Genomic DNA, 27,374 nt, shown 5'->3' with positions numbered 1-27,374 from the left:
CTGTAGAGACCAACATCAAACCCAACATCTGAGCACAGAAATTAAACCCTGGTCCTCAGGAGGGCCGGGGACGGGGGCCAGGCAGGGCCCAGCACTCAGTGCCCCAAGAGGCCCAGCATTGGCTTTGGGCCGGCGAATCTGAAACAATATTCCACACCCTAGGGCCCTCCGCTCCTATTGGGACCCTTGGGTTTGATGGGCCTGGACTTAGTGAGAACCTGATTTCCCGAGGCCCCGGCCCCGAACAAGTCCACGGGTGTGGCGTCGGCTAAACCCGCGAACGGGCCCGCCCGAACTAGTTTGTCCCTGCGGCCCTATCGTAGGCGGCGCCGCGGAGCTCCGAGTCGGCCGGCGCCGCATTGCCATGGCGGCCGGCGGCGGCGGCGGCTTTGCCCCAGCCGGCGAGGGACTGCGCTACGCCGAGTACTCGCCGCCCTCCACCAAACGGCCGGACGCGGACATCGACCGGGGCCTGGTGAGTTCTGCCGCCGGCGCCCACCTTCTCCGGCTCCAAGCGCCCCGGGCCTGACCTCTGCACCCCAGGGATCCCCTCCTTGCCGCTCCCCCCTGTGTACATTCTAACCCCGTACCCCTCGAACCGTGGTGATGCCGGGGCTCATTTCCCGTGCCTTTTGTCGCACCCCTCACTTCGGTCTGCGGAACCTCTGCTCGGTGCCAGGCATTGAGTAGTAGGCGTGTCCGGAGAGTCTCTGTTCCCTCAAGGGGCTTCCAGTCTCGTCGCCGAGACCGAGCGGAAAGGCAGTGGCAGAAACAGTAAGATAAGCACTCGAGGGTCCTGCACTACTGCACCGCAGGAGCCCCAGTCTGCCTTGCTGGGGTCGGGGCTGAGGGCAGGGGAGGCTTCCTGGAGAAAGCGATGGTTCAAAACTAAGGTCTGAAGAATGCGGACCAGTTGGCCAAAGAAGAGGTAAAAGTGTTTCCGGCACCAATAGTACCTACAAAGCCGTGGGCCAGAGACAGGCCCCAGTCGGAAAGAGCAAGCAGTTTATTCAGGCTTGGGAATAGGGAAGTACCCAAAGTTGGGAAAAGGAAGTGCCCAGTGTAAACGTACTGCGAGCCACACAGGTGTTCTTAAGTTTAATGTAGCCATATTGAAAAAGTGAGAAAGAAACGGGATTTAACTTCCATCATAATTTTTTATTTAACCCAGTATATTCACAGTAATATTTTGACATGTAATCAGTAGGAAACTTATTAATGAGATTTTTTTTCTTAATAAGTCTTTGAAATCCAGTGTGTATTTTACACCACAGCACATCTCAATTCAGAATAGCCACAGTTCAAGTGCTCAGTAGCCAGAGTCCTAGAACATAGGAATCATCTGGTAACAATGTGAATGAGTTGAGATATCTTGAGGTGGTGGTACAATTTTGATGAGTTTTAAGCAAAGTTGTGGTAGGCTAGGCTATTGTAAATTTGTCTCAGGCTTTGTGCCCTATGAATAGATTAGTTGGAGAAGGTCTGGAAACGTGGCTGTTTTATCCTTTTCACACCACATTCCATGTTACTCCAACTCATAGTGATATATCCTGCCTTTGGATTAATAGCACTTTTTGTCCATATCATTTACTGACAAGTTATACACTGTCTTGTGACCTCTTTTTTGTCGGCTGTCATTTTCCAGCATTTTTCTAAGTTTCCTAAGAGCAGAGACTGGGTATTTATACTAATAATAAGCACTCAGCTTTTGAGCACTCAGTACTATTTGATTAACTGGTACATTTCTGGAACAGAGTCAGATGGCCTTGCCTGGGAAGTTTTCAGAAAGCAGTGTATTCACCGATCTTAATTTTTGGAGCACTGCTAGGTGTCAGATACCATCCTAGAGCCTTGGCATAAGTAAGTGAACAAAACAGATAAAAGTTTGAAGTAGCAAACTCTTGAGCTCCTACTATGTCTGATTCATTTCTTAGCACAACCCTGTTAGGGAAGTCTCTTAATTCTCACTTAAGAGATGAGATGGAGACTTAGAAAGTGGTAACTTACTTACCCAATATCACCCTTCTAATAAGTGGCAGACTTAGGATTCCAAATTCTGTGCTCTTTGCACTATGACTTGCTGACTCCTTAGACATAGGCTTTCTGAATGCAGTGTTCAATCTATAATACAGACTGGATAAGATATTAGGTTAGGTAGAAGGAAACTTATTATGGAGTTGTAAAAATCTCAGTACTGGACTGATTTGCAAGGCAGTTAGAAGCTCTGGTATTTTGAATATCAAAGTAATAATGGTGGTTTTTTACATCTGTAGGTACTTTTATTGGGAAGAGGGAATGTATGGAATCCAGGTTATCTGTGAGGACACATCCTTAGTACTCTAGGCACATGAAGGCCAATGTGTATGCCAGTGATTCTAAACCTGTCCAGCCCAGTGTCCCCTTTTCATAACAAATATTCTGTAAAGTCTCCTGTAATATTCTAAAATAAGATTCATAGGCAGTAAAATCTACCCATAAACATAATTTTAAAAAATCAATGTAATGCTCTAATTGAAACGTAAGGGTGAAAAAAAGTATTTTATTAGGAAGTAACATGTCTACTGTTGAAATATGTAATGCTCAGGCCTGATTGCATTAGAAGACATAGTGAAGTTATGAGTTGCTGGCATAATGAACCAATTGTGAAGAGTCACAGTGAGTATGACAGCTCTAAGTGCAGACTGATTTTACATATATTACATTCATTTCATATACTGTAAGGACCATTGTCATGGGTAAACTGATTTTTCCTGTATTGTGAGCAGTTTTTGATAAAATTCTGAACCAAACAAGTGGAATCATCTCTCAATTTACATGGTAGTTGTACTTCTGGAAAATTCAGTCTTCACTGAAACAGTGCAGAAATAATATATCTTATATGAAATAAAGCTCTAGACTAAGATGATCATAAGCATCTTTTTTTTTCACTTAATGCATAGTAGAGTCGTAAATTTTTTAGGGTTGCAGACATTTCTTTGTTGTATAGGGTTGTCTCATACCTTTTAGGCCTTCTTGGATCACATCTACCAAATGCCCTCTCTCCTACTGAAATTATTGTGACAGCCAAAAAGATCGTCACAGATTTTCAAAACGCCCATGAGGGCTTGTTCTGCCTCTTTGGGATCATTGGTCCAGGCAGACCGTTGATGAGGTAGAAGTTAAGAGAGTTAAAAATAACTTTGGGGGAACTTGGGAATACTGAAAGTGATGGGAAGCTGACAAAGGGTATTAGGAAAGAATAATTGGTCTAGGTGTAGGACATATTTAGTAATCTTCTTGACAGTAGTAGAAAATAAAATGATTGTCAAGGAGTTGAAGAAGAAATGTTTCATACTGTTTTTTAAAAAGGTGCAGTGCATTTTAAAGTATATGTTGTAGTTGTAGATGTTTAAATCTCTGGTAAGCTTCCCTCTAGGAACAAGACTTAATGTTCACTAGCCTGTTTAGGAGATTAAAGAGATAAAAATATGGGCAGAAAGCCCTGTGTAGTACCTTGAATAAAACGGTGTCTTACATGGTCAAACTTTGCTTTGCAAAGCTGGTTCTCATGGAAAAGTAGAAAAGAAACTTGAAAGTTAAGAAGAGAATATCATTAACTTTTAAAACAGTTTGAACAAAACTCAGTTTGAATGAAGTGGTAACCTTTTAGTTCTTAGTACTTTCCTGAAAAGTTTAACTCCTAGTGTTATTATGATAGTGTAATTAATATGCAAGAAAATTAGCGCATACGTATTTCGGTATAAGCAAACCTGAAAATGAAAACTAAGACCTATCAGACATGGAAATTATCAAGTATTTATTCATTACCAAAAAAAAAGACTACTTCTGCTATTTTTCTATTGCAGTTTTGATTTTAAATGTTTACCTTGAAGCTTCCCTTTGAAGATATGAATTATGATGTATTTAATTTTGATTCTTTCCTCACTGTTTTTTACATCATAAGAGGTGGCTAAGATCCCTGGACAAGGACTTGGTTTGCTGTCTGTGTATTTTCATCATTTATAATTGTGCTTGAGAATCATTCCAAAAAGAAATGGTTGAGTGAATAGATGTTATTCTGGAATGGGAAGGAATGAGAACCGTTCTCTCAGTGAATGGAGTTAATAAGAATTTCTAGTTGTCTACTACTAATCAGTCCTATAAACAGAAATACAAAATTTAGCTATCTAAAATGTAGCACATTACATCCTTCCCCCATATGTACTGATTCTCCTCTTCCCATGTCTTCAAAAATGCCATCATCAACCCTGCTTTCTCCTTTACCCCATCATTCAGTCCATGAGTCACTTGCCCTGGTATCTGTAATTTCTTTTTCCTCTCCCTTGCTACTGCTACTCTGTTAGTGTTTATCATTTCTCCTCTGGCTTATTGTATTGTAATAGCCTTTAAAAACAGTTGTCTTTGCTTCTGGTACTTAACCCTTTTTAAACTTCACACTGCCGTTAGGTATTTTCTACACAACAGACCTAATTATAGTACCATCCCCTTTTATGCATTTACCATGGTCCAAGCTCTCCTCAGGGTGGTGCATAGGACTCTTCATGAACTGACCACCAGCTTACCCAGCTCCATTTCCTGTCCCCTACCTAGTACTGTACCCTGCGCTGTGGCTTGACTTATATAATTTTCTCTTATGTCTGAAAGTCTTTGCCTGGCAAACTCCTAATCATTTTTTTAAACTCAGTTACTGATGTGAGGCGCCTGACTCAAGTTCCCCTTCCCTAGTAGAATAGTGTTCTTTCATCCTATGTACTTCCTTAGTCATACAGGTCTTTATTAATGTACTTCTGATAATGTATCAAAGTTATTTATATTTGTGTAAACACCTAGGTTGTTAAGTCTTCAGGGCAAGAACTTTTATATGCTTTGTGATTTGCATAGTAATTGACACATCATAATCCCATAATCATTTATTAAATAGCTATTCACTTTAATACCATTGAGTGACTTAGTAAACATGGATGTTTGGTTCTAACATACTGATGCATGTATTTTTCTGTAGGGTTTCTCCTTTATGTTAGCCTCTAAGGAAAAATCAGAGTCTGTCTGTCTTGCTCACTACTCTTTTCCCAGAGCTTAGCACTAAGGTCTGGTATAGGCTAAGTAAATGTTTGTATGTTTTTATGGTAAATGCTAAATAAATGTTTGTTGTGTGAGGGAATCGTCTCCATCTTTCCTCTTTCCATCACAACAATTTTTTTGAAGCAGATAGTTTTTTTCCATCTTAATTTTCCCACTTGTACAACTGTTGTCTATCTTGAACTTAAATGTTTGCAGTTTCAGGATAGAAGTTTTAGCATTTTATAATACTTTCAGGCAATTTATATTTCTCTAGATGCTTATTTACTGCTTATGCTGTTTTGGAAGAATAAAATGCCTTAGGGAATTTGTAAACAATTTTGAAGCTTTTTTCCCCCCTCACAGTGGCAGTTATGATAGAGTGGGCTGTTTTCCCAGTTTTCAGAGATTCTTTGATTCATAGTAGTGGAACATTTAAAGTAATGTGTGTATGTGTGTGTGTGTGTGTGTGTGTGTGTGTTTGTTGCTGGTAGATATTGCAAACTAGGTGATGGTAACAGACACCTGACTTGGTCCACTTGTTGATTTGCTGGCATTATTTAAATAGTGCTTCTTCTCCTTTTTGAAAAAAGTCTTTTAAACTGAAATTAGATAGTCTTTATCGGGACCATGTTTTAAGGATCCTTATTCTCTCAGTTGCCAACATGGTACCAGGCACATGTTATTGCTCCACCCAGTTTTGTTGGGTGATTAACAAGTGAATGAAACAACTAGATGGGAGAAAAATAGAGGATTAGAGAAATTTTTTCAGAATTATGAACTGACAGTGTGAAGGAATTAAAAAGGAGTAAGATAAATGAGATTTCCAACCCCTGCTCTAGAAGGCAGAGTGATCAAATTTAAATATCCAATTCAAGACTTTTTTGTGATAAAAGCCTCAAATATAACCATCTAATAAATGTTATGTGCAGTCAGTACGCATAATACTCTGACTTCTGGCATGCTGTTCAAGTTTTGGTCATTTTGTTGCTTAATACCTCCAATAACATAGGTACTCACCAACCAACTCTGTTCCTGAAGTTTGTCAATTCAGTTCAGTTCAATAGATTTTTTTTTGATCAGCAAGTAGATGGAAGACTCTGTATTAGGTGTGTGAGGGGAGGATATGGATGAATAAACCAGGATTGCCACCTTTAAGGGCAGGGGTCGGCAAACTTACCTTTGTAAAGGGCTAAATAGTATTTTATGCTTTGCAGGTGATAAGACCTTGCCACACTAGTGAACTCTGCCATTGTTAAGTGAAAGCAACTGTATAGACAATGCATAAATGTGGCTGGGTTCCAGTAAAATTTTATTTACAAAGACAGTTGGAGGGCCAGATTAAGCTGTAGGCTGTAAATTTGCCAACCCCTGCTCTAGAAGGCAGAGTAATCAAATTTAAATACCCAATTCAAGATTGGTTCTACTAAGTACTGCCATTTACTTGTTCATTCAATACTTACTATGGAGTCCAGCTTTATTAGGTGAGGCACTGGGGCTCAGTGCTATAGTGAATACAAAGGTGAGTCAAACACAGAGTTTGTCCACAAGGGACTTGAAAAATATCTGATTTTTTAAGAGAAGCCAGAAAGAAAGAAAAACAGTTTTCTCTAAGATGTAGGTTATATCAAGGGAAAAAAATAAGGACAAATAGGTTGGGATAAGATTGTGGACAGCCCTGGGTGGCATATTAAGGAGTGTGGACTGTGTGTTTAGGCAGTTGAGGTTTTGTAGGAACTGGTGGGCAGTGGAGGGCTTCAGGAACATTAAGCAATGTTTAAGGAGGGCAGAGGATAGAGAAGCAGAAGAAGGCAAGACCATTTAAGAATGTATCGCGGTGTGCAGTACCCTGGGAATCTAGAGGAGATGATGGCAGCAATAATAGTGATGGTAGCTAAAATGTTTTGTGCCAGGCATTAGGCTAATGCTTTAAATGTGTGAACTCATTTAGTCCATAGAGTAACCCTGTGAGGTATAGATACTATTATAATCACCCACTTACATATGAATAAATAGGGGCTTACGGCAATCAAATAATTTGCCCAGGTTTACACAGTTGGTGTGTTGTTTGCCTCTGCTTTTACTTAGAATATATTCTCTCCGTATCCTCTTTCCCCTTCAACTGTTCTAACTGTCAAGGTCTAACCAGGCAAACAGACATTTAAATTACATAAATAAAGGAAATGTGATGCAGAGATTTGGTAGAGGTGATGGAATTATTGAGAAGCCAAATAGTGGGTTTTGAGGCAGATCAGAGGTTGAGAACAGCAGGAAACCACTAGCACTCCTAGGGCTGAAGGGCCAGAGGGAAGAGTTGATCTTTTCAAAACTACTCCTTGTTAAGTGGACCATGGGGGTCTGTGCAGGGGAGCTGGAGCCACAGAGACCCCGCTGCCGCAGAGAGGAAGTGGGAGAAGTATCCTGGTCTCTCTTCCATCCTCCTGTCTCCCAAGATGGCATCCCACTGGTCCTACTCAACTGGGGCCAGCTACACAGGGGCCTGCAGGACTTGATTCTCCTTTCTGCAGGGCAGAGCAGGGGAAAGCCAGGTTGGTGAGTACAGACAGGTCTGAGACCACACACTATTTTCAGCTGTAAGGTAATTTGAATTCCACAGATGTTGAGAAATTTGAAAGCATGTTCCACTAAAAGTGATGTGTTTTGTATACTCTTTTGTAAATGGTGAGTGAGTATTCCCTTAGCCCACAAAAGTCTTATTTATTGTGAGGGAAAGAGTATTTCATGGAATTCCATTTTCACTGTCTTAGGCTCTCTGAATATTATGTCAGTGCTCTTAGGGATTAAATAAACATGTTATCTCTCATGAAAATCTAATCACCATGTGTCACATTTTTTCCCTTTAAAACAGACTTTTTAAAAATAGTTTTAGATTTACAGAAGTCTCCTTATACTGCACACTCAGTTTCCCCTGTTAACATTTGTGTTAGTGTGGTATGTTTTTGTATTTCTTTTGGTTTCTCTTGGCTGTGACAGTTTCTCAGACTTGCCTTATTTTTGATGGCCCTAACAGATTTGAGGAATACCAATCAGGTATTTTTTAGAGTGCCCCTCTATGGAATTGGTCATCTATTTTTCTCATGGTTAGATGGATGATGGATATTTTGGGGGAAGACCAAAGAGGAAGGTGCCATTTCCATCACATCATGAATATGATTTATCACTATTTATGTTAACCTTGATCCACTCAGACGAAGTAGTATATGTCCAGTTTCTCCACTGTAAAGTTCTGTTTTTCCCCTTTCCATGTTATACTTTTTAAAAGGAAGTCACTCTGTGTGGCCAGCATTTAAGGAGTGGGAGTTACAGTTCCCTTCCTTGAGGGTGTAGTCTATGAAATTATTTGGAATTCTTCTGCATGGGAGATTCATCTCTTTCCCCCATTTACTTATTTACTCAGTCATTTACATCAGGCTGGATTCATGGACATTTATCTTACACTTTGGGTTATATTCCAGTATTCCTATTTTGTTGCTCGAAATGTTCCAGCTTTTGCCTTTGGTACCTCTTTCAGTTGTCTCCTCTGCCGCTTTGACATACCCCCACTGGGGTTTTTTTGAGCACCTCTTTACTTTTGGCCCTGCAAAGTGTGCTGAGCTCATTTTGTACATTTCTTGCCCCAGTCCTAGAATCAGCAATTTCTCTGAGAAGCCTTGTGTGTGTAATATTTTATCTCATGGAAAACTGCACTGTGGTCACACCTCTGGATCCTAATAGCCTTAAGTACTTCTACTCATCTCTCCCCCCGTTTCTTTATCTTCCCTCTGTATAGCTGATGAGGTTGCCTTTGGAGTAAGTGGCTGCTGCTTTCAGTCCACGAAAAGTGAAACTTCATTCCAGAAAGTGGTTGGTTTGGGCTTTATATTTGTTTTTCCATATCTAGTGTTAGGGACTGCTAATGGGTGATGTCAGGAGATTTTGAAGTGGAGAGAGACTCATCAGTCTTTCTGTATTTATCATTAGATTTCAGATTTGTTGTAGAATCTTAACATGAGTCAGTGAACAGAAGAGCCTGTCTCTAGGTATAAGGTCAAATATTACTGCATATTACTCTAAATGATTAAATATCTCCCAGGGAATAATTTTCTCTTCCTCTTGGAATACCTAGAATTTCCAACCACTACCACCCCTGAAGCTGATAAGAGAGTCTTATATAGCAGGTATGTAGAAATGAAGGAAGAGAAGTCAACAGTGAAAGCCAGTTGCAGAATGGTACTGCAAACAGCACATTTTCTCCCAAATACTGATTCTACAATGATGTCAAAGTTTTACTCACCAACAACTTTATTACCGTATAGTACTTACAATATTTCTTGATTTATTATATGAATTTTTTAAAGAATTTTAAAAAGAGGTTTTAGTAAATGCCATGAATTGATACCCGATTTGTTATTCCCTTTAACTAACTTGGGGTAACCCATTTTAGCCTTTCCTTCTATTCTAGAAAACTTGTGATATTCTGCTATTTAGGAACTGCTGGAATATTACGTAGTTTAGAATTGTTGACTCATTCATTCTCATTTTTAAGTGTCAGTGGGTCTATTTCTAACACTGAGGTTATTGTCTGTCAGTATGATAAGGTTTTCTTCACTGAAATTTTGTAGAGAATTGTTTAGGTCCTTGTAGTATGTAAATTCACTTTAGGCCAGTACAAGGTTATTTATTTATTTATTTATTTGCCCTAAAATAGTGCTTCCCAATGATTTCAAATATAAGGTCTTTTATAAGGTGAAAAATTTCATACCTGACTCCTACCACCATAATACTAGTATTATTTTAAATTTTTTTCGTGAAATACACAAAAATAAGGTAAAAATGAATGATCTGCGTGAATGTATTGAATTCATGATGTGCAAGCAAGTAGTTAAAGTAGGAAGTAAACTATAATATTTACTGAATTATACCAGGCATTGTGATTATATTTTTCCATTTATTATAACCCTGTAAAGTTAGATGTTACATTTCACCACTTTACATATAAGAAAACTGAAGATCAAAGAGGTTACTTTAGTTCCCAAGGTTTTATAGTTAGTAAGTGGCAGGACTAGGATATGAAACCAATTCTGACTAAAAAATCCTTGACCTTTTTATTTTTATACAACATATTGCTGCTGTGTCATTTCGATATCAGAAACTGATGAAATTCAGCTCTAAGAAATGATACAGTCCTGTTTTTTGTGGTAATTTTCAGAGCCTTGAGATGCTTCAGGATATGCTTAAAAATTCTTGAACTTCAAAACAGAGTTAATTTTATTTCAGCTTAACTCAAAAAGGAAACAGAGAATACTGTGTAATGAGATTTAAGCTTACAAGCATTACCACTGTAAGAAACTATTGCCTTAAAGTAAAATAGGGTATTGTGGGGGAGTAAAATTAGCTTTCAGAAAATGGGATGATTTCCCAAGTAAGAAAAATAAGCAGAGCTATAAAGTGTTGCAGGGTAAGGTGTACATCAAATGTATGCCAAGAGAGAGTTTAAAGAGTACTTCCAAGGACTTCAAAATCAGTATTTAAAAAAAAGCTCATAGGAGAACATGATAGAGAGGAGGCCACCTAGAGACGTAGTGAGATTGTTTTATAATCAGGGTACAAAGATAAAAAGGAAGATATCAATGATCAGTGCCTTTATTTTTACTGAAGAGTGCTAGGAAGAATTTGTTTTCAAAATTTCAAGTAGACAGATTGGGGGGTTTTCTGACTTAAGTTAAAAGTTATTAAACCTTTCTGAGATTTTTCTTAATAACCTTTATTTCTTCTTCTGACTTGAAAATTTAAAAAAGCTGTATAATAATAAGTAATATTATTGGTAATAGCTTATTAAAAGCTATTAATATTGACATTAATAGCTATATCAATAAATAGAAATAGGTACTATTTACTGAATGTTTATCACATGTGAAATACTAAGTAATGTATATGAATGTTCCAAGTTATAAAAATTCAAACTGACCTCAGAAAGTAGGTACAATTATTATCCTCATTTTACGATGAGGAAACACTGGTATAGAGGTTAAGAAACTTAGCAAAGGTCATGGAACTGACAAATAGAGGCCAGAATTCAAATCCTATTTCTTTGCTTCCAAAGTCTGTGATCCTAGGACTTGAATTATAAAAGGTGGGTACTAAGACTATATAGCTGCTAACATTTTGGTTTATGTCATTCAGGTTTTTTTCCCCTGTATATGTATATGCTGTACATTCTGCTTTATAACCTTTATTCTCTTTTAAATATATCATTTGTAAATATTTTTCAATATATTGTCAGTGCATATTTCAGATAGGTCCTAATTTAATTATTCTCCTATTGTAGGGTATTCAGTTTGTTTCCAGTATTATATATTATAAATAATGCCATTGAGAATATTCTCATATATAAGTTTTTATGCACCTCTCTGATTATTTTCTTAGGATAATTTTTTAAAAAATTATAGTTATTGAGCCTAATGACTTGAATATACTAAAAGCTGTTGATTCCTATGATGAAATTACCCTTAAGACAGATTGTTGCAATTTGAATTCCCAGCATTAGCTCATGAGATTGTTTGTTGCATGGCCCCACACAGAAGAAAAGGTGAAGGAGGTATGAGTAATTCCACTTACATACTTACCAGACTGGTTGATTTTATCCACTTCCACACTTAACAAAGAGATGATTTTATATTTAATGTAGGAGTGTTGAAAATACAACTCAGAGCGGGTGGGAAGATAAAATTTTGTGGAAAAAATAGGGAATTATAATTAGTGAGGACAAGGGCCAGTTCTAGGATCCAGTTTGACATCAGATAATTAAATGACATTGTTCTTGAGGTAATTTAAAAAACTACTTAATAAGAGTGTAAGACTTTCTAAGGCTTTTTAAAATGGGTGTTAAAGTGAGATAAGGATGTTTCATTGAATATGAACTTGCACTGGAAAGGATTAATGATTTTTATAATCTATTAAAAGAGTGTTGGAGTAATTTTAAATGGGTGCTTGAAGACATAGGCTCTGATCTGAAATTAGGATACCTGCGTTTTAATCCCCTTGTTACAATTTGAACAAGGCATGTGACTTTTCAGACCTCCTTGTCTTCCTCCATAAAATGTGAATTTTGACTAGATGTTTTCTACCATTTCTTTGAGGTCTTTGATGCTGTGACATTGTCTTAATGTATTGCAGTCAGAAATGCCAACAAAACATTAGATATCCTTTGGGAACTATTGAAAATAAGACAAACATATCGTTTTGTGTAAGAGTAGACAGTCTCTGTACTTAAAATACTGTGTTACTTCTGCATGCATGACTTTACAAAACTATCAAATATGAATAGAAAATTTCCAGAAAAAGATAACAAATAAATATATTGATGGGAGAAGTCACTGAATGTGTGTGTGGGGCGGGGACGAAAGGCATGCAGGAGAGAAGGCTCTTTGAAGATAGGTTCAGACATTTTAGTATTTAATTCAGGGATAGTTTAGTACTCTTAATTCAGGAAGTCATTGGAAAATAATTTAATAAATTCAGTACAATAGTAAAATGGTAAAGGATGTCCATTGGATAAATAGGTCCTGTCCCTCCAAATTTTAGAACACAGAAGTAAGGATATCCCTTAAACTTGGAGGAGAAAATTTAGGGCCAGTGAATCAAATACCAGTGATAAAGAGGTTAAAGAAACTAACTCCTAGACCCTTATAAACCTTGAAGTGCCAAGAAGAGCCAGCTTTTGAGAGCAGATATACCTGAGCCTTTAGACCACAGGACAGATCTTAGAAGTTACATCTATAGACTTGACATGTTTAGTATGAACAGCCACAATGCAAGGATGCAGAATCTAACATTCTTACTTCCTAACAAATATTTTCCAAATTCTGTGGTCATTTTGTAGTATCATTCTGACTTAAATTTTATAATTAGAGTTTGGCTTTGAAGATCTTTTTCCCTTTTGGTCTGTCTGCTTAGTGTTATTATCCTGAGATGATTCCATATTGTTAAGTAGATGGAAGTTGACTTGTACTTTTTATAAATGTTCTAGTCTAATCTGTGTTTAAATATTCCACAGGTAACTGGTCTAATCTGTAACATATTCTGTAGATATTTCACATATTCTGTAGATGGCCCCTACCCCCAATACATACCTATAGGCAATTGCAGTGACCTAAGGTCACAGTGATTCCCTGTCCCTTCCCTTTTTCCTCTTTGGCTGTCAGTGACCCTGTCCTTCAGTTTTAACTGAACTCTTCTCAGAAGCTGTCTTTGACCCAGAAACAGAGTACTCAGCCAGCTGGCCTTATCTAACCATCTATCCACATCCATCTAGTCAATTAACTATGAACTTTTATATAGCCTATACTATATTCTGGGAAAACAAAGGTGAATAAAGCCTACCTCTTGCTCTCTAGAGGCTCGTCTTTAGAAGGAGAGACAAGTTATGAAGTTGTGGTCTGGGATCACAATAGAAAAATAAACAGAGAGAGGTGTGAATAGGGGAGAGGATACCTCTGGCATTGATTTCTTTCATATTTGTAAGTTTACTTGACCTCTGAAAGTAGTTTTGTTTTTCTTCTTTCCTGTTTAGTAGCTGAGAAGCCAAATACACCAGACACCTTTCTGTGTTAGAGGTAGGAATCAGTCAGTCATGTCATCTTTACCTGATGGGTGTGAAACAGATCTGAGGGTCATGGGCATATGGTGGGGACTTGGTAATGGGGGGAATCCAGTAACAACAACGTTGCTCATGTAATTGTATATTAATGATACCAAAATTAATTAATTAATTAATTAATTAATTTTAAAAAAGAAAGAATATCTGAGGGTCATGAAGATGTGACTCAGACACCTCGGCTCCCTTACCCAGAGGCAGCAGCTTCAGAGGAGAGCTCATTTTGAGAAAAAGTATCATGGCCCAGCTCTAGGGTGGAGACGAGCTCGCAGGGAAGATGTACAGGAGTAGTACAAGCTCCTTATTGGTGGCCTCTGATCAAGTATCTGTTGAGATCGTCTTTCAGCCCCTCCCACTGCTGTCTACTAGGCCTGACTGACTAATACATCATAATGAAAATGTAAAACTGGAATCTTCACCTCTCAAGTTAAACCTAGTTAAAGTGAAAGCTTTTTTATAAAATTTTTTAAATTTCCTATTACTAAATCATGATAATTGTATACAATTAGAATAGAGAGTTTTTATTAGTGCATCCTTGTTCCAAATTTGACTTACTGTGTTAACACTAAGTAATGAAATCTGTGCACTTGATTATTCTCAGCACAGTGGTTATCTCAGTATAATTGTGTAAGGCAATGAGTGCACCTTAACTCTGATTTCACTACACATTGATGCAGTAACGAGGTGCGGTTGAAAGGGTATCTCGCCGCGACCCTCCTTACCCAGAAGGACTCAGGAGACACAGGCCCACGCAGGAGACTTCATTATCTGAAAGAGAGAGTGGCTGCCCCAGAGAGAGGAGGGGAGAGAGAGAGAGAGAGAGGGAGGGAGGGGAGGAAGGGAGAGAGGGAGAGAGGGAGACAGAGCAGGGGGACAGAGAGAGAGAGAGAGAGAGAGAGAGAGAGAGCAGGGGGACAGAGAGAGAGAGAGAGAGAGAGAGAGAGAGAGAGAGCAGGGGGACAGAGAGAGAGAGAGAGAGAGAGAGCAGGGGGACAGAGAGAGAGAGAGAGAGAGAGAGAGAGAGAGCAGGGGGACAGAGAGAGAGAGAGAGAGAGAGAGAGAGAGAGAGAGAGAGAGAGAGAGAGAGAGAGAGAGAGAGAGAGAGAGAGAGCAGCGTGGTACAGAGCACAGAGCGTTGTGCCTTTTATTGTGGCGGATCCGCTCAGGCTGTTGCCTTGGGGGAGGGTCGGGATGTTTAGAGATAAGGTGGGGCAAGCCCAGGCTTAATTCTCCCTGGCTTATGTTCTTGGGACCATGGGGCAAATGGAAGATGAATTACTATATTCTTACAGGGGTTACAACCATGTGCCTTTGCAAATAGCCTAGAGAAAATTTTATCTGTGGTCCATAATCTGATTTAAAATCTGGGCCTATGAATGGAAGCGTCATATGTGTCAACTTCTGAGAAACTTTGATGAATAGTATTACCCTATCTTTATTATCCCAATAAATATTTCTGGCTAAAAGTCTAGTTAAAGTCTTAAAAGGAATTAGGTAAATTTATGGAGAAATAAAATAGTAAAAGCAAGCTAATTTTAAGGAGATATGTTTTTTATGAGATTGTGAATCATTTTGTAACCTTTGTGAGGTCATCCTGTCGATCTGTATCTCTACCCGAGTATAGTGCCTCGCACTACACTGTTGTGTGCTCTCTGCATAGACACCCAGATTAAATGTTTAAATATTGAATTAGTGCATAACGAATGAATCAAGGGAATATGCCAAAAAGCATTATTTCTTGGTCCTGAAACCCAGCAGAAATCTGGATCAGTCAGAGTTCTCCAGAGAAACAGAACCAAGTAGTGAGTGTGTATTATTTATCCATGTATTTATTTCAAGGAATTGGCTTACACAGTGCTGGCAGTCTAAAATTTGTAGGGCAGGCCTGTAGGCTGGAAACTTTCAGGCTGTAGCGGATTCTTAAAGCAGAATTTTTACTTTCTCAGGGAAACCTTTGTTTTTTTCTTGAGGCCTTTCAACTGGTAAGATGAGGCTCACGTACATTATTAAATATATATTCCTTTACTTAAAGTAAACTGATGGTAGATGTTAGACGCATGTACAAAATACCTGCACAGTATTAGTGTTTAATTGACTAACCTAGTTAAACTGACACATAAAACGGACCATCACTTCGGTTTAAGAACTTGAAACCAAGTCTGTGGCCTGGTTGGGCAGACCTCTGATGACCCCAGGGGCTCCTAGTTCTCTCGGGGGCGTCCAGGGCTGTGCTAATGTTGGGGCAGGGCTTTTAGACCAGTTTTGTTTAATGTGTACAAGGAAAGCTGCTTATGTTATTAGAAGAAGTAGAGACAAGGTTTACTTCAGCCACTGGATAAATGGAAAACAGTACTTCAAAGATTATTCTTAGGATAATCTTTACATACAATAAGTATTAAATAGGGGAATTTTTTGTTAATTATATTAGAGAGTTGGAGAAGTACACATTGGATATAAACCTGAGAGTCTTGTTTCTGTTATTATGTTTGTCTTCTGGTTTTTATTGTTTTGCTTTGGTTTTGTTTTGCCCTTTTATTTACTCTCTAGTCTTGCTGTAGAAATAATGCTTGCCTGAGGTTTAAAATAAATTAAATGGCTTTAAAATGGAGCAAACACAGATGTAGTTAGCTTTGCCTTTCCCTTTTACTTAATTAAAGGTTTTCATGGGAATTGGTGTTTTGAGAGAGGTTCAAATTTGTTTTTGGCAATGAAACAATAATGGTGAGAGCCAGGTAGATTAACACGGATTTGTCCAGTTTAGATATGGGAATCTGTGGAATTCATGCTCACTTGAAGATTTTAGGGAAGGATAATTGTAAAAATTCTCTTCCTTATGTCATTTTATCATGTCTGACACTTGTTCTTGAATACAAATTCCCTTCCCCTCTTTTGTTCTGAATGTGCAAATACCTTCTTTCCCAAGTTCTGTTGATTTGACAGCAGTCTTCCTGTGTCCTTTCTTTTTTCTCCCTTCCACTTGCTGTCGTTTAAATTCAGAGAGCTTTCTTTGTAGAAACTGAACCAAGTGATAAGACAGCATAAAACACTGAGTTCAGCAGAAAGTGATTTGTTTGTGATTAACCCTTGAGAATTGAGTCACTGCAAGGTAACAAAGAATGTTTTTTGAGACAATTTGCTCATTCTTCTATTCATTAACAGATGATGCCCGTTTTTTTCCCCCAGGTGTTGTGAATTCACATACTGCTCTGCTTGGGTTTTATTTATCATACTCATAATGGCATGGTTTTAGAAAAGTGGTCCAAAAAAAGAGCTTATGACATCCCTTCCCTCTGCCCCCAGTACTCTTCACAAAAGGCAAGTTTGTTCTCCCAATTATTTAAGGCAATACCTTGACATCTTTTTTATCCCCAAACTTTATTGAAGTATAGTTAACAAATAAAAAATTGTATATATTTAAGATGTAGGATGTGATGATTTGATATACATACACATTGTGAGATGATTCCTCCAATCAAGTTAACACATTTATCACCTCCATAGTTACCTTGTGTGTGTGTGTGTGTGTTGGGAGAACATTCAAGATCTCTTCTGTTTGCAAATTTCAAGTCTAAAACTTATTTATCTGATAACTGAAAGTTTGACCAATGGCCCCCAGTTCTCCCACCCCCAGCTCCTGGCAGCCACTATTCTATTCTCTGCTTCTGTGAGTTTGACTTTTTTAGATTCCACATATATGTGAGATCATACAATACTTGCCTTCCTGTGTCTGGCTTATTTCATTTTGCATAACGTCTTCAAAGTTTGTCCACATTGTAAATGTTAGAATTTCCTTTTTTATAGGTTAATAATTATGGATAAAATAGCAATAGTTCCAGAACCTCTCACCTGGCTTTAGTGCATCTCCATACAATGGGTGTTTCCAGGGTGTGAAGAGAAGTAGTCCATCCCCATAGCAATAATTACATGGGCGCAAGAGAGACTTATCTGGACCACAGAGGTTGGGTGGGGGCTTCTGCAGCCTGGTTGCGAGAGACATGGGGGAGCAGAAGTGGACGACTGCTTGTAAGAAATAAACTTCATTTCTCCCTTTGACTGATTTCGGTTTCAGAGGTATTTGCCCAGGATTTTCTCTCCCTGAGTTAAAATAATATTCCATTAAATATACACACTACATTTTCTCTGTCCATTCATCAATTGATGGATATTGATTCCTCTGTTTCTCTAATACCTCATCACATCCATTTTTCTCAAAAAATCTTGTTGGCTTTATCTTCAAAATTGATCCTGAGTTTGACCACTTTTTCTCATCTCCATCACTAACCACTTTGATCCAAGCTACCATTATCTCTTTCTTGGATTATTTCAGTATATTTCTAACTCATCTCCATGTCTCTGACTTTGACATGTCTGTTGTCAGCATAGCAACCAGTGATCTTTTTAGAATTCTAAAGGTAATCTTGGGCCTTTGTTCAAAATAATCATGCCTCATACCACTCAAAGCTAAAGTACTTAGGTTGACTCCTACAGCCCGATATGGTTAGCTGTCCCCTGTTGCCTCTCTGACCTGATCCCTATTTCTCCCCACCCGCTGCCCCAGCATACACACCTTCTGTTTTGTGCACAGTGCCCTCCTGGCTGTTCTCCAAGCACAACAGCCATATGGGGCCTTCACGCTTGTTTCCTTTGCCGGCAGTGATCTTTCCTTAGATACTGACATGGATTTGTCACTTTCTTCAGTCTTTTTCCCCCTAAAGCTACCTTTTCAGTGAAGCTTTCCCTGCTCACTCTATCTAAATTTGCTGCACTCAGCATACTAACACACACCTACGTCTTTACCTGTTTTATTTTCTCCATAGCACATACCACTTTCTGTTGTATATTTTCCCAATTTATTTCGTTTATTTTCTGTCTATCATGCTAAAATGTGGCTTCACAAGGGTGAGTTTTGTCTATATCCCCAGGACTTAGAATTGTGACTGGCACATTGTAGGCACTTACTGAGCATTTATGGAAACCAACCAGCCAATCAGAGATGGGGAATATCCTCCAAATGGCTACTTGAAAAATTACCTTTTTAAATGGGCATTTCTTTACTTTCTTTATGTTTGTTTAATAACTCAGGTATTCTTTCCACATTTTCCTACATGGACCTGTGGATTATCTTCATTTTTGTAATGAAATTTATCTGACACAAGATCCTTAACTTCATTTTCTTTGTCTTCCGTGAGACTGGATGTATTTACCTGGTCCAGAATATTTTGAAACGTGTTAGTTTCTTCATTAAATTTGACTACCATTCCATTATATTTTCTTATTTCAAATATAATTCCATTCAGTAGCAGACATCAATACAGTATACAAATAATACAGGCTCCAAAAGGCATCTGGATGGTGAGGAAGTTTCTTAAGATCATTTTCATCTCATTATACAAACTTTTGAAAACCTACTTCGTACTAGGTACTTTGTTAGATTCTGGAAAATCCAGAGATGAACAGTCTCTATGTCCAGAAACTCACGTTTTAAAAGACATTTGAAATAGACAGGTAAACTATTACTAAATAATGTGGTAAATATTATGATAGAGAGATCTGCTGAGTAGTTTTTGGGCATTAAAGAGTTTTACATGGGTGAGGAGGTAGACAGGGAAAGAAAGCTTCACTGGGAGATGACCTTGAAACTATTTGTTGTTGAATAAGTAGAAATTTTCCGGGAACACTGAGCAGAAAGGAACAGAAAGGAGTGAAAGATGTTGGCGTGAAGAAAGGACTAACATCTGCCACATTTAAACAGTGTGCTGATCATTTTTCATAATCTTATCTCATAAATCATTTTGAACATCTTGTGACATCGGTATTCACATTCCATTTTGTAAATGAGGAAATGGGCCTAAAGAGATCAGCTTAGGGCCACAGAGCTGGTAAATGTTGAGTTGGAATGGGAACCTGCGCCTGATTAACTTTCAAGCCCATGGATTATCCATACATCCAGGAATGGAAGATTGATGGAGTTAATGCTGCTGCATGGATGGAAAACACAAAGGATTGTGAAAAGAGTAAAAATTTAGAATAGTAAGAGCAAAGGGGAATGGGGAATGGTACGAATTAAGCATGAGGAAGATGACGATAACAGATTTGAATATGCAGCAGACATCAGAAACCATAATTTTGTAATGATGTTACTTAGTGTGTACATTACATTTTCTTCAGCTAGATTTAGCAGACTAAGCAGGTGATTCTCTATGGTAACTCTCCAACCACTTGAAACCAATCAGTGATTTCATCGAGAATTAGGTATTTGTTGATTTCTGCACTGCTGTTGTGCATATGCTTGGACATTTTTAAGTCTAAAATATTCTTATGTTGTATATGGTCAAAGGGAATGCAGTGAAAACTGCTTTTGGCATTTTTGACAAATATAATCTCAAGTTATCATGAATTTTTAAAAATTGAATTCCACTGGCAGTATCACATAAACTTACTGTGTGTATACATATCATCTTTGTTTTCCTTGATGACCATGATGAGATTGTTAAAATATTTAATTTCTTAATTTGGTGTAAATAGAATGTTTTCTTTGTCTTTTTTTTGTGGCTGGATGGGGGCCAACTTGTGCCTGCCATTTATGCCATGCTCTTTCTCTGCAAGCCAGAGATGGGCTTTAACCTGGGCAGTGGCATGGCTGAATCTGCCCCAGGGAAGCTTGCCTCGGCAGTGAGGTGGCAGGTAGCCCAGAGAAAGGCCAGTTTGCACTCAGAGGTCTGTCAGGATGTTGTTCCTATAATCCAGGGGAAGAGTGACGTGGCCTCAAGCTGGGCAGGAGCAGGGGAAATGGAGAGAGACTGTGGGCTTCAAGAGATATTTAAGAGGCCAAATCATCAGAACATGGTAATCAACTTGATGTAGGGGAGGAGACAGGCTAAGAAATCTAGACAGACTCTTGGGCGTCTGGCTCTGATGGCTGGTGGCTAGTGGGCTGTTCCCCAAGCCAGACTCTTGTGCTTCACGTGCCTGTTTTAATCATTTGGTACCCAGCATGGATGTCTATTCTGCCATCTGTCCCCTACCACACCTTCACACCCCCAGCGCTTTGAACTTCTCTAGAATGTTTTCTGTTTTCCTTACATAGACCACTATTCCCAAATACCAGTCTGGACATTTGTAAAAGAATTAGTGGGTGGAGCTTTAAACTGATTTTTAACTAATACAGTTTTTAGGTATGTATGTGCGCATTTTTATAGAAAGATCAGCTTGTTTTAAGTATGTGCTAGCCTAATCTTGAACAGAAAAGAAAAATACATCCAAGAATTTATTTAGATCTTCTGTAGGCCTAGAAAATGTTAGCTATTTTTCTAATCCATACATATCTGAATCTTCCAAGAAAATGTTTCAAATTGTTTACCCAAGGCAGCCATGTGGATATTAAAAAAAAATTATAAACAAAGTAACACCATGTATGGCATCCATATTTACTATTTACTGTTTCCTATATGTATATGACACCTGTGGCAGTTTTAGCTTAGGCCAGAGTAGAAGGTAAATATATATATCTTTTTAAATCACAGTACCTGATGTATTTTCAACACATATTCTAATTTTTCCTAAGTCAGAGAAATAGCGACATTTCTCTAGTTTCTGTAAAATCACAGGTGTACCATGATGTCGATCTAGTTGCATGAACAATTTTAGACATTTAACCTAGTGATTACCTAGTTGGTAGAAAATGACTATGCCTGTGGTACTAACACTATTCCTGATTCACCATTTTGCTTTTAAGTGGTCTTTTCAATGTCATTTTTGTCATTCTGTTACTGGCAGTTTAGTTTTAAAGCATCATTGTTTAAAAACATTCAAAATAAAAATTGAAGTACATCATGTCCCTGACACTGGATCAAATACGGTGTTGTATATAAAATAAATAAATAGATCCTGTTAGCCTGAGGATACAATACTGAAATTTAAGTAAATGTGAAATAGCGTGGTGATAAAGCACATGTGAAATTTTTCTCAACAGTGGTAAAATAAAGATGATGTTGATGGAATTCTCTGATATTCATACAGTTACGCCAAATGAACCGTAGGCTATTTAAAATCCCCAGTAGGTTTTAGATGTTATTTTGCTTTTAAAAATTAAGGTCAAATACAGGTATGGTCAGGAGTTCTATGGGAACTTCTAGCTCAGATTTCAGATTGACTCTCCTGTACTTTGTATTTTCTATATTTGCAATTAGATAGTTTCTTTTCCCCTTTGGGTCATTCATGTATGTGTAGAGTTGGGGAAATTTGTTGTTTCAGAGCTCTCTAAATTTGTCTGAAAAAAAAAAATTTTAGTGAATAAACAACCAGTAGTAGATTATATATTTTTCTGGGAAACCAATCATATTATTATTCTGGACCAGTTTTAAGGTTAGAGTTTTAGCTTACTTGCTTATATCTAAGACTCTTAGTATGTCCATAGAAAACTTTATGAAACACACTTCTATTTTTTTATTTATTTATTAAGGTATCATTGATCTACACTCTTATGAAGGTTTCACATGAAAAACATTGTGGTTACTACATTCACCCATATTACCAAGTCCTCCCCACACCCCATTGCAGTCACTGTCCATCAGTGTAGTAAGATGCCACAGAGTCACTACTTGTCTTCTCTGTGCTACACTGTCTTCCTCATGACCCCCCTACATTATATGTGCCCGTCATAATGCCCCTCAATCCCCTTCTTCTTCCCTCCCCATCCATCCTCCCTCATCTCTCCCCTTTGGTAACTGCCAGTTCTTTCTTGGACTCTGAGTCTGCTGCTGTTTTGTTCCTTCAGTTCTGCTTCGTTGTTATATTCCACAACTGAGGGAAATCATTTGGTCTTTTCTTTCTCCACCTGGCTTAGTTCACTGAGCATAATACCCTCTGGTTCCATCCATGTTGTTGCAAATGGTAGGATTTGTTTTCTTCTTATGGATGAATAATATTCCATTGTGTATATGTACCACATCTTCTTTATCCATTCATCTGATGGACACTTAGGTTGCTTCTATAGTATCTTGGCTATTGTAAATAGTGCTGCGATAAACATAGGGGTGCATATGTCTTTTTGAATCTGGGATCTTATTTTCTTTGGATAAATTCCTAGGAGTGGAATTCCTGGGTCAAATGGTATGTCTGTTTTTAGTTTTTTTGAGGAAGCTCCATACTGCTTCCCACAATGGTTGAACTAATTTACATTCCCACCAGCAGTGCAGGAGGGTTCCCCTTTCTCCACATCCTCGCCAACATTTGTTGTTCCTTGTCTTTTGGATGTTGGCCATCCTAACTTGTATGAGGTGATATCTCATGTGGTTTTAATTTGCATTTCCCTGATGACTAGCACTGTGGAGCATCTTTTCATGTGCCTGAATTTCTTCTTTGGAGAACTGTTCAGCTCCTCTGCCCATTTTTTAATCGGGTTATTTGCTTTTTGGGTGTTGAGGCATGTGAGTTCTTTATATATTTTGGATGTTAATCCCTTGTCAGATATGTCGTTTATAAATACATTCTCCCATACTGTAGGATGCCTTTTTGTTCTACTGATGGTGTCCTTTGCTGTACAGAAGCTTTTTAGTTTGATGTAGTCCCATTTGTTCATTTTTGCTTTTGTTTCCCTTGCCCAAGGAGATGTGTTCAGGGAAAAGTTGCTCTTGTTTATATTCAATACATTTTTATATGTATTCTTCTAAGAGTTTTATGGTTTCATGACTTACATTCAGGTCTTTGATCCATTTCGAATTTACTTTTGTGCATGGAGTTAGACAGTAATCCAGTTTTATTCTGTTACATGTAGCTGTCTAATTTTGCCAACCCCACTTGTTAAAGAGGCTGTCATTTCCCCATTGTATATCCATGGCTCCTTTATCATACATTAATTGTCCATATATGTGTGGGTTTATATCTGGGCTTTTAATTCTGTTCCATTGATCTGTGGGTCTTTTCTTATGCCCAACCTTTATTGTTATTTTAGAGTATAGAAGCTGGTTGTTTAAGATACATTAATTTTTAAAAAAAGTTTTTTTTTATTTCAGGTTGAGTTCAACTTCCAAATAATGTATTTTTGTTTTCAGTTGTTAATGCTCCCAAAGTATAAACTATTCTATTATTAAATTAATTAAAAATACAATTAAAGAGATAAATCAGATAAAACCTCCTTCCAATGAGGGGTTTTAATTACAATAAGGAAATGAGGTTTTGGTTAGCTGTGCTGACTTCTTCCATTCAGTGTGGATAAATAAGATTTGTATGCACAGTTTTTGGTCATTTATTGAACATCCTTTATTTGCTCAAATGATCTACCTAATTTGGGTTTGTTTTTATTGTTTTTTTAAGGTTGCACAATGTTATTCTTTAGAAATAGAGGATAATTTTGGAATCAACGTTCTTTTTCTTACTGTATTATTGAATGAATGAAAAATGAAGTATGTGTGGCAGGTCATCTGATGTTGTCTAGGAGCTCAAAGGTAAATGAGACACTTTTCTTGACTTCAGTGAGCTTATTTGTTTATTTGTGTTTTACAGAAGTTCTTATGTTGGGGTTTGTGTTCTGACAGGCTTCATGGAAACCCATAGATCCTCTTAAATTATATACAAAAATTTTGTGATGTATATATATATATATATATTTTATGTGTGTGGTTTTCTGGGGTGATAACCCATAGATTTCATCAGATTTTTAGAAGGCTCCTGGTATCTAGGAAAACGGAAGGAGACAATCACTACTGTAAATTAGTACAATAAATGTTGTAACAAGGATAAAAATAAAGATTTTTGGAAGATGAATGTAAACATTGTAGGCCCACCATGTTAAGGTCCAATAGACTCAAGATAGGCCTTGTCTTTGTACATAGTATAGGGACTTGTACATAGTGATGTTTGTATCAGCGAGTGTCCTAGTACTAATTTTTTTTTTTTTGAAAGACCATTTAATAAAGGAATTATTTGCAGAGGTGTGGACATGGTTTAAGGAAACAAAAAGGGATAGTGAATCACCCTGAGATTAACCTCAGTTGGAGGCTCTTACCTACCCAGGCAAAGGGGCAAGGGTTGGGAACTGTGTTCCAGAACCCAGTGAGAGTTGTCGACATGGCAGAGGAGCCCTTCAACAGGAGCTGTGGCCAGAGAGGACACATAGCAGGGAATATTTCCATATCCTTTCATTCTTTGCTTTTCTGCTGATGCTTCCTGTTGGGAAAGACAGTTTCAAGTGCACAGCCTTCAACTTTGCTTAGTCACATAAGAATGGGCCTTGAGTTTGGAACACTTTCTTACCAAGAGTAGAGGAGCCTATGCAGCCTGTGCTAGATTCACCACCTTTGTGGGATTATCTTTCTTTTTGAGGCTATATAAGTGTTTCTTTGTTATGCTTAAGCAAAGTTACTGGCCCCCAGGCATACCCATAGTATTTTAGACTCCAGAGATAGTGTGGGATGGAAAAGGAGAGGGGCCCTGCTGCAGCACAAGAAGGGTGCTCGTAGGCCAAATTCCTTTCATCAGCTGACTGCTGGGGGCACCTGTTACCCATAAGGGACTGATGTATACAACTGGAGCTAAGCTTACTCTGTTTCTTCTTTGTGAGTAAAGCATTGTTCTATCCAGTGCTTGACAGTGTTGTGTTTTCCTTGACAACTTTCATAGCAGGATGCAATAGGCAGAATTGTTTGGCATCATCCTCTGGGATTGGTGACTCGAGCATGGGTTCTGTTTGGCACTTGCTTTCACTGGCAAAACCCAACCAAAAAACTAGAGGGCAAGTGAGGATTGGATAATGTAATGTAGTGTTTAGAGATTAGGGGAGACAAGTATAGAGCCAGGGAGAGAAGGGTGGAGAGTGATTCAGGAGAGACAAGTGGCTAATACTCAGCAGAGTGCTCCATACTTATTTGTTGAACTAAATTGAATTTTACTGTTAAACACAATTTAGCCTTACATATTGTTAGATTAAAGTGAAAAACAATCTAATATGTAGTGGTTTAACGTTTCAGATATAAATACCTTGAAATAAAAATCTCTGTGGAATTTGTAGAGACAACTGTTTGTATTTTGAGTAGTTAAAATAGTAAAAATGATACAATAATAATCTGTAAAAATGAAATTAAAATTATTCAACTCTTCAACTTCATATTTTTCAAATATGCATTTTTCAATTGTAAAAATTTGGACTATTTAATTTGGGGGAGACCAGTTCATTTTGTATAGTTTAATCCAAAAACCACTTCTTCTCAAATTTAAGGGTTTATAAAACATTTTCATACTTTTTGTACCATTTATATTCAGTAGTAGCTAGTTATTTTTATTGATAATCTAAAGTGAATCACATTTACTGACTGTTTACCATGTGCCAAGCCACTATGTTAACATCTACATGCAAATTAGTACCTTTTTTCTTTACAATAACCCTAGGAAGTGTAGATACTGTTTTTGGTGCGTAGGTTGCATCAGAGGACAAAACAAATTCCACAAAGGCCAGAGATCTTTACTGATATTAATATTTGTATACCATTTTGTTCTTGTTATTCTTAGTATTCCCTAGTTACTCTTTATTTAGATACCTTTTCATATGTTTATTAGCCATTTAGTTTTTTTCCTGTGAAGTCTCTGACCTAATCTTCTGCCCATGTTTCTGTTGGATTGTCCATCTTGTATTAATGTGGAGGAATTCTATACAGTTGACCTTTGAACAATATGGGCGTTAGGGGCACTGATCCCCTATGTAGTCAAAAATCCACTAATAGCTTTTTGATACCTTTAAAACTTAACTGCTAATAGCCTCCTCTTGACTGGAAAACCCTTTCCAATAACATAAACAATTGATTAACACATATTCTATGCTCTGTGTATTAACATGGTGTATTCTTACGATAAAGTAAGCTAGTGAAAATAGAATGTTTTTTCAACTTATTCCAAGTCTCCAAAAATTTTTCCAATGTGTTTATTGAAAAAAGTCTGCATATAGGTGGACCTGTGTGGTTCAAACCTGCATTATTTAAGGGTCAACTATATATATATATCTATATATAGATATAGATACAGATATCTACCATTCTGTGGTAAATTCAAGCTGAAATACTAAGAATAGGTCAGATCCAGATAGACAAATATAAATATTTGTAGTAGATGAAAGAATAAGCAAGGTTACAAGGAAGGAAAATAAATGCACACGTGAAACAGTTGAGTAGTTTAGTTGAATTGAAGGTCCTTAAAGTGAACCAGTGGAAAATAAAATTGCAAAACTCAAAATACATAGCTCTAGTGAAGTTCTAGAAAATGGCAGAAATGTACCAAAAGGGAGTATCTTTAAATCAATAGTCACCTCCCTTTTGTTCAGGAACAGTTAAGTCTAGACAACTTGAAAGGAACCTTGAAGACCATTTTGCCTCTCCGGATAGCTGGCTCTAACGTTTCCCTCCTCTTCCAGGAAAAGAATCTTCTAGTCACTGCCTGGTGAAAAGGTGTATCTTAGAACTGGAACTGAGAAAGAGAAGCCTTCTTGTTATGAAGAGCTCTAGATTTCTGAGAGAGCTACTGGAACTGAAATTAGAGCACCTTCATGTCCCTGTCCTTTGGGTCTGTGCTTATAGAGTCTTTCCTTGAAGATTTGAGGCTTTGGTGTCCTAAGATCTGTATGCCTTACAGGATTTGAAAACTGATGGCTATAGAGCTTTTTGGTTTTACCATC

At 37.8% G+C, this 27,374-nt stretch overlaps 1 protein-coding gene across 2 annotated transcripts in view; it reads left to right on the top strand.

Moving 5' to 3' along the window:
- The first annotated feature begins 313 nt into the window (after positions 1 to 313).
- The window catches only part of DNAJC15 (DnaJ heat shock protein family (Hsp40) member C15), a 74,261-nt gene continuing 47,200 nt past the window's right edge, over positions 314 to 27,374 (top strand). Inside the window, exon 1 of one of the 2 annotated variants that reach the window (XR_005034003.2) lies at positions 314 to 475. Coding sequence is in view for 1 of the 2 variants with exons in the window: in XM_036932404.2 (XP_036788299.1) it covers positions 365 to 475 (111 nt within the window). In the remaining variant the exon portion in view is untranslated. The remainder of the gene's footprint in view (positions 476 to 27,374) is intronic. The other variant, XM_036932404.2, reaches the window with a different exon arrangement.

The sequence above is a fragment of the Manis pentadactyla genome, chromosome 17 (assembly GCF_030020395.1).
Source record: "Manis pentadactyla isolate mManPen7 chromosome 17, mManPen7.hap1, whole genome shotgun sequence".
Lineage (NCBI taxonomy): Eukaryota > Metazoa > Chordata > Mammalia > Pholidota > Manidae > Manis > Manis pentadactyla.
This window is presented reverse-complemented; position numbering and strand designations above follow the sequence as displayed.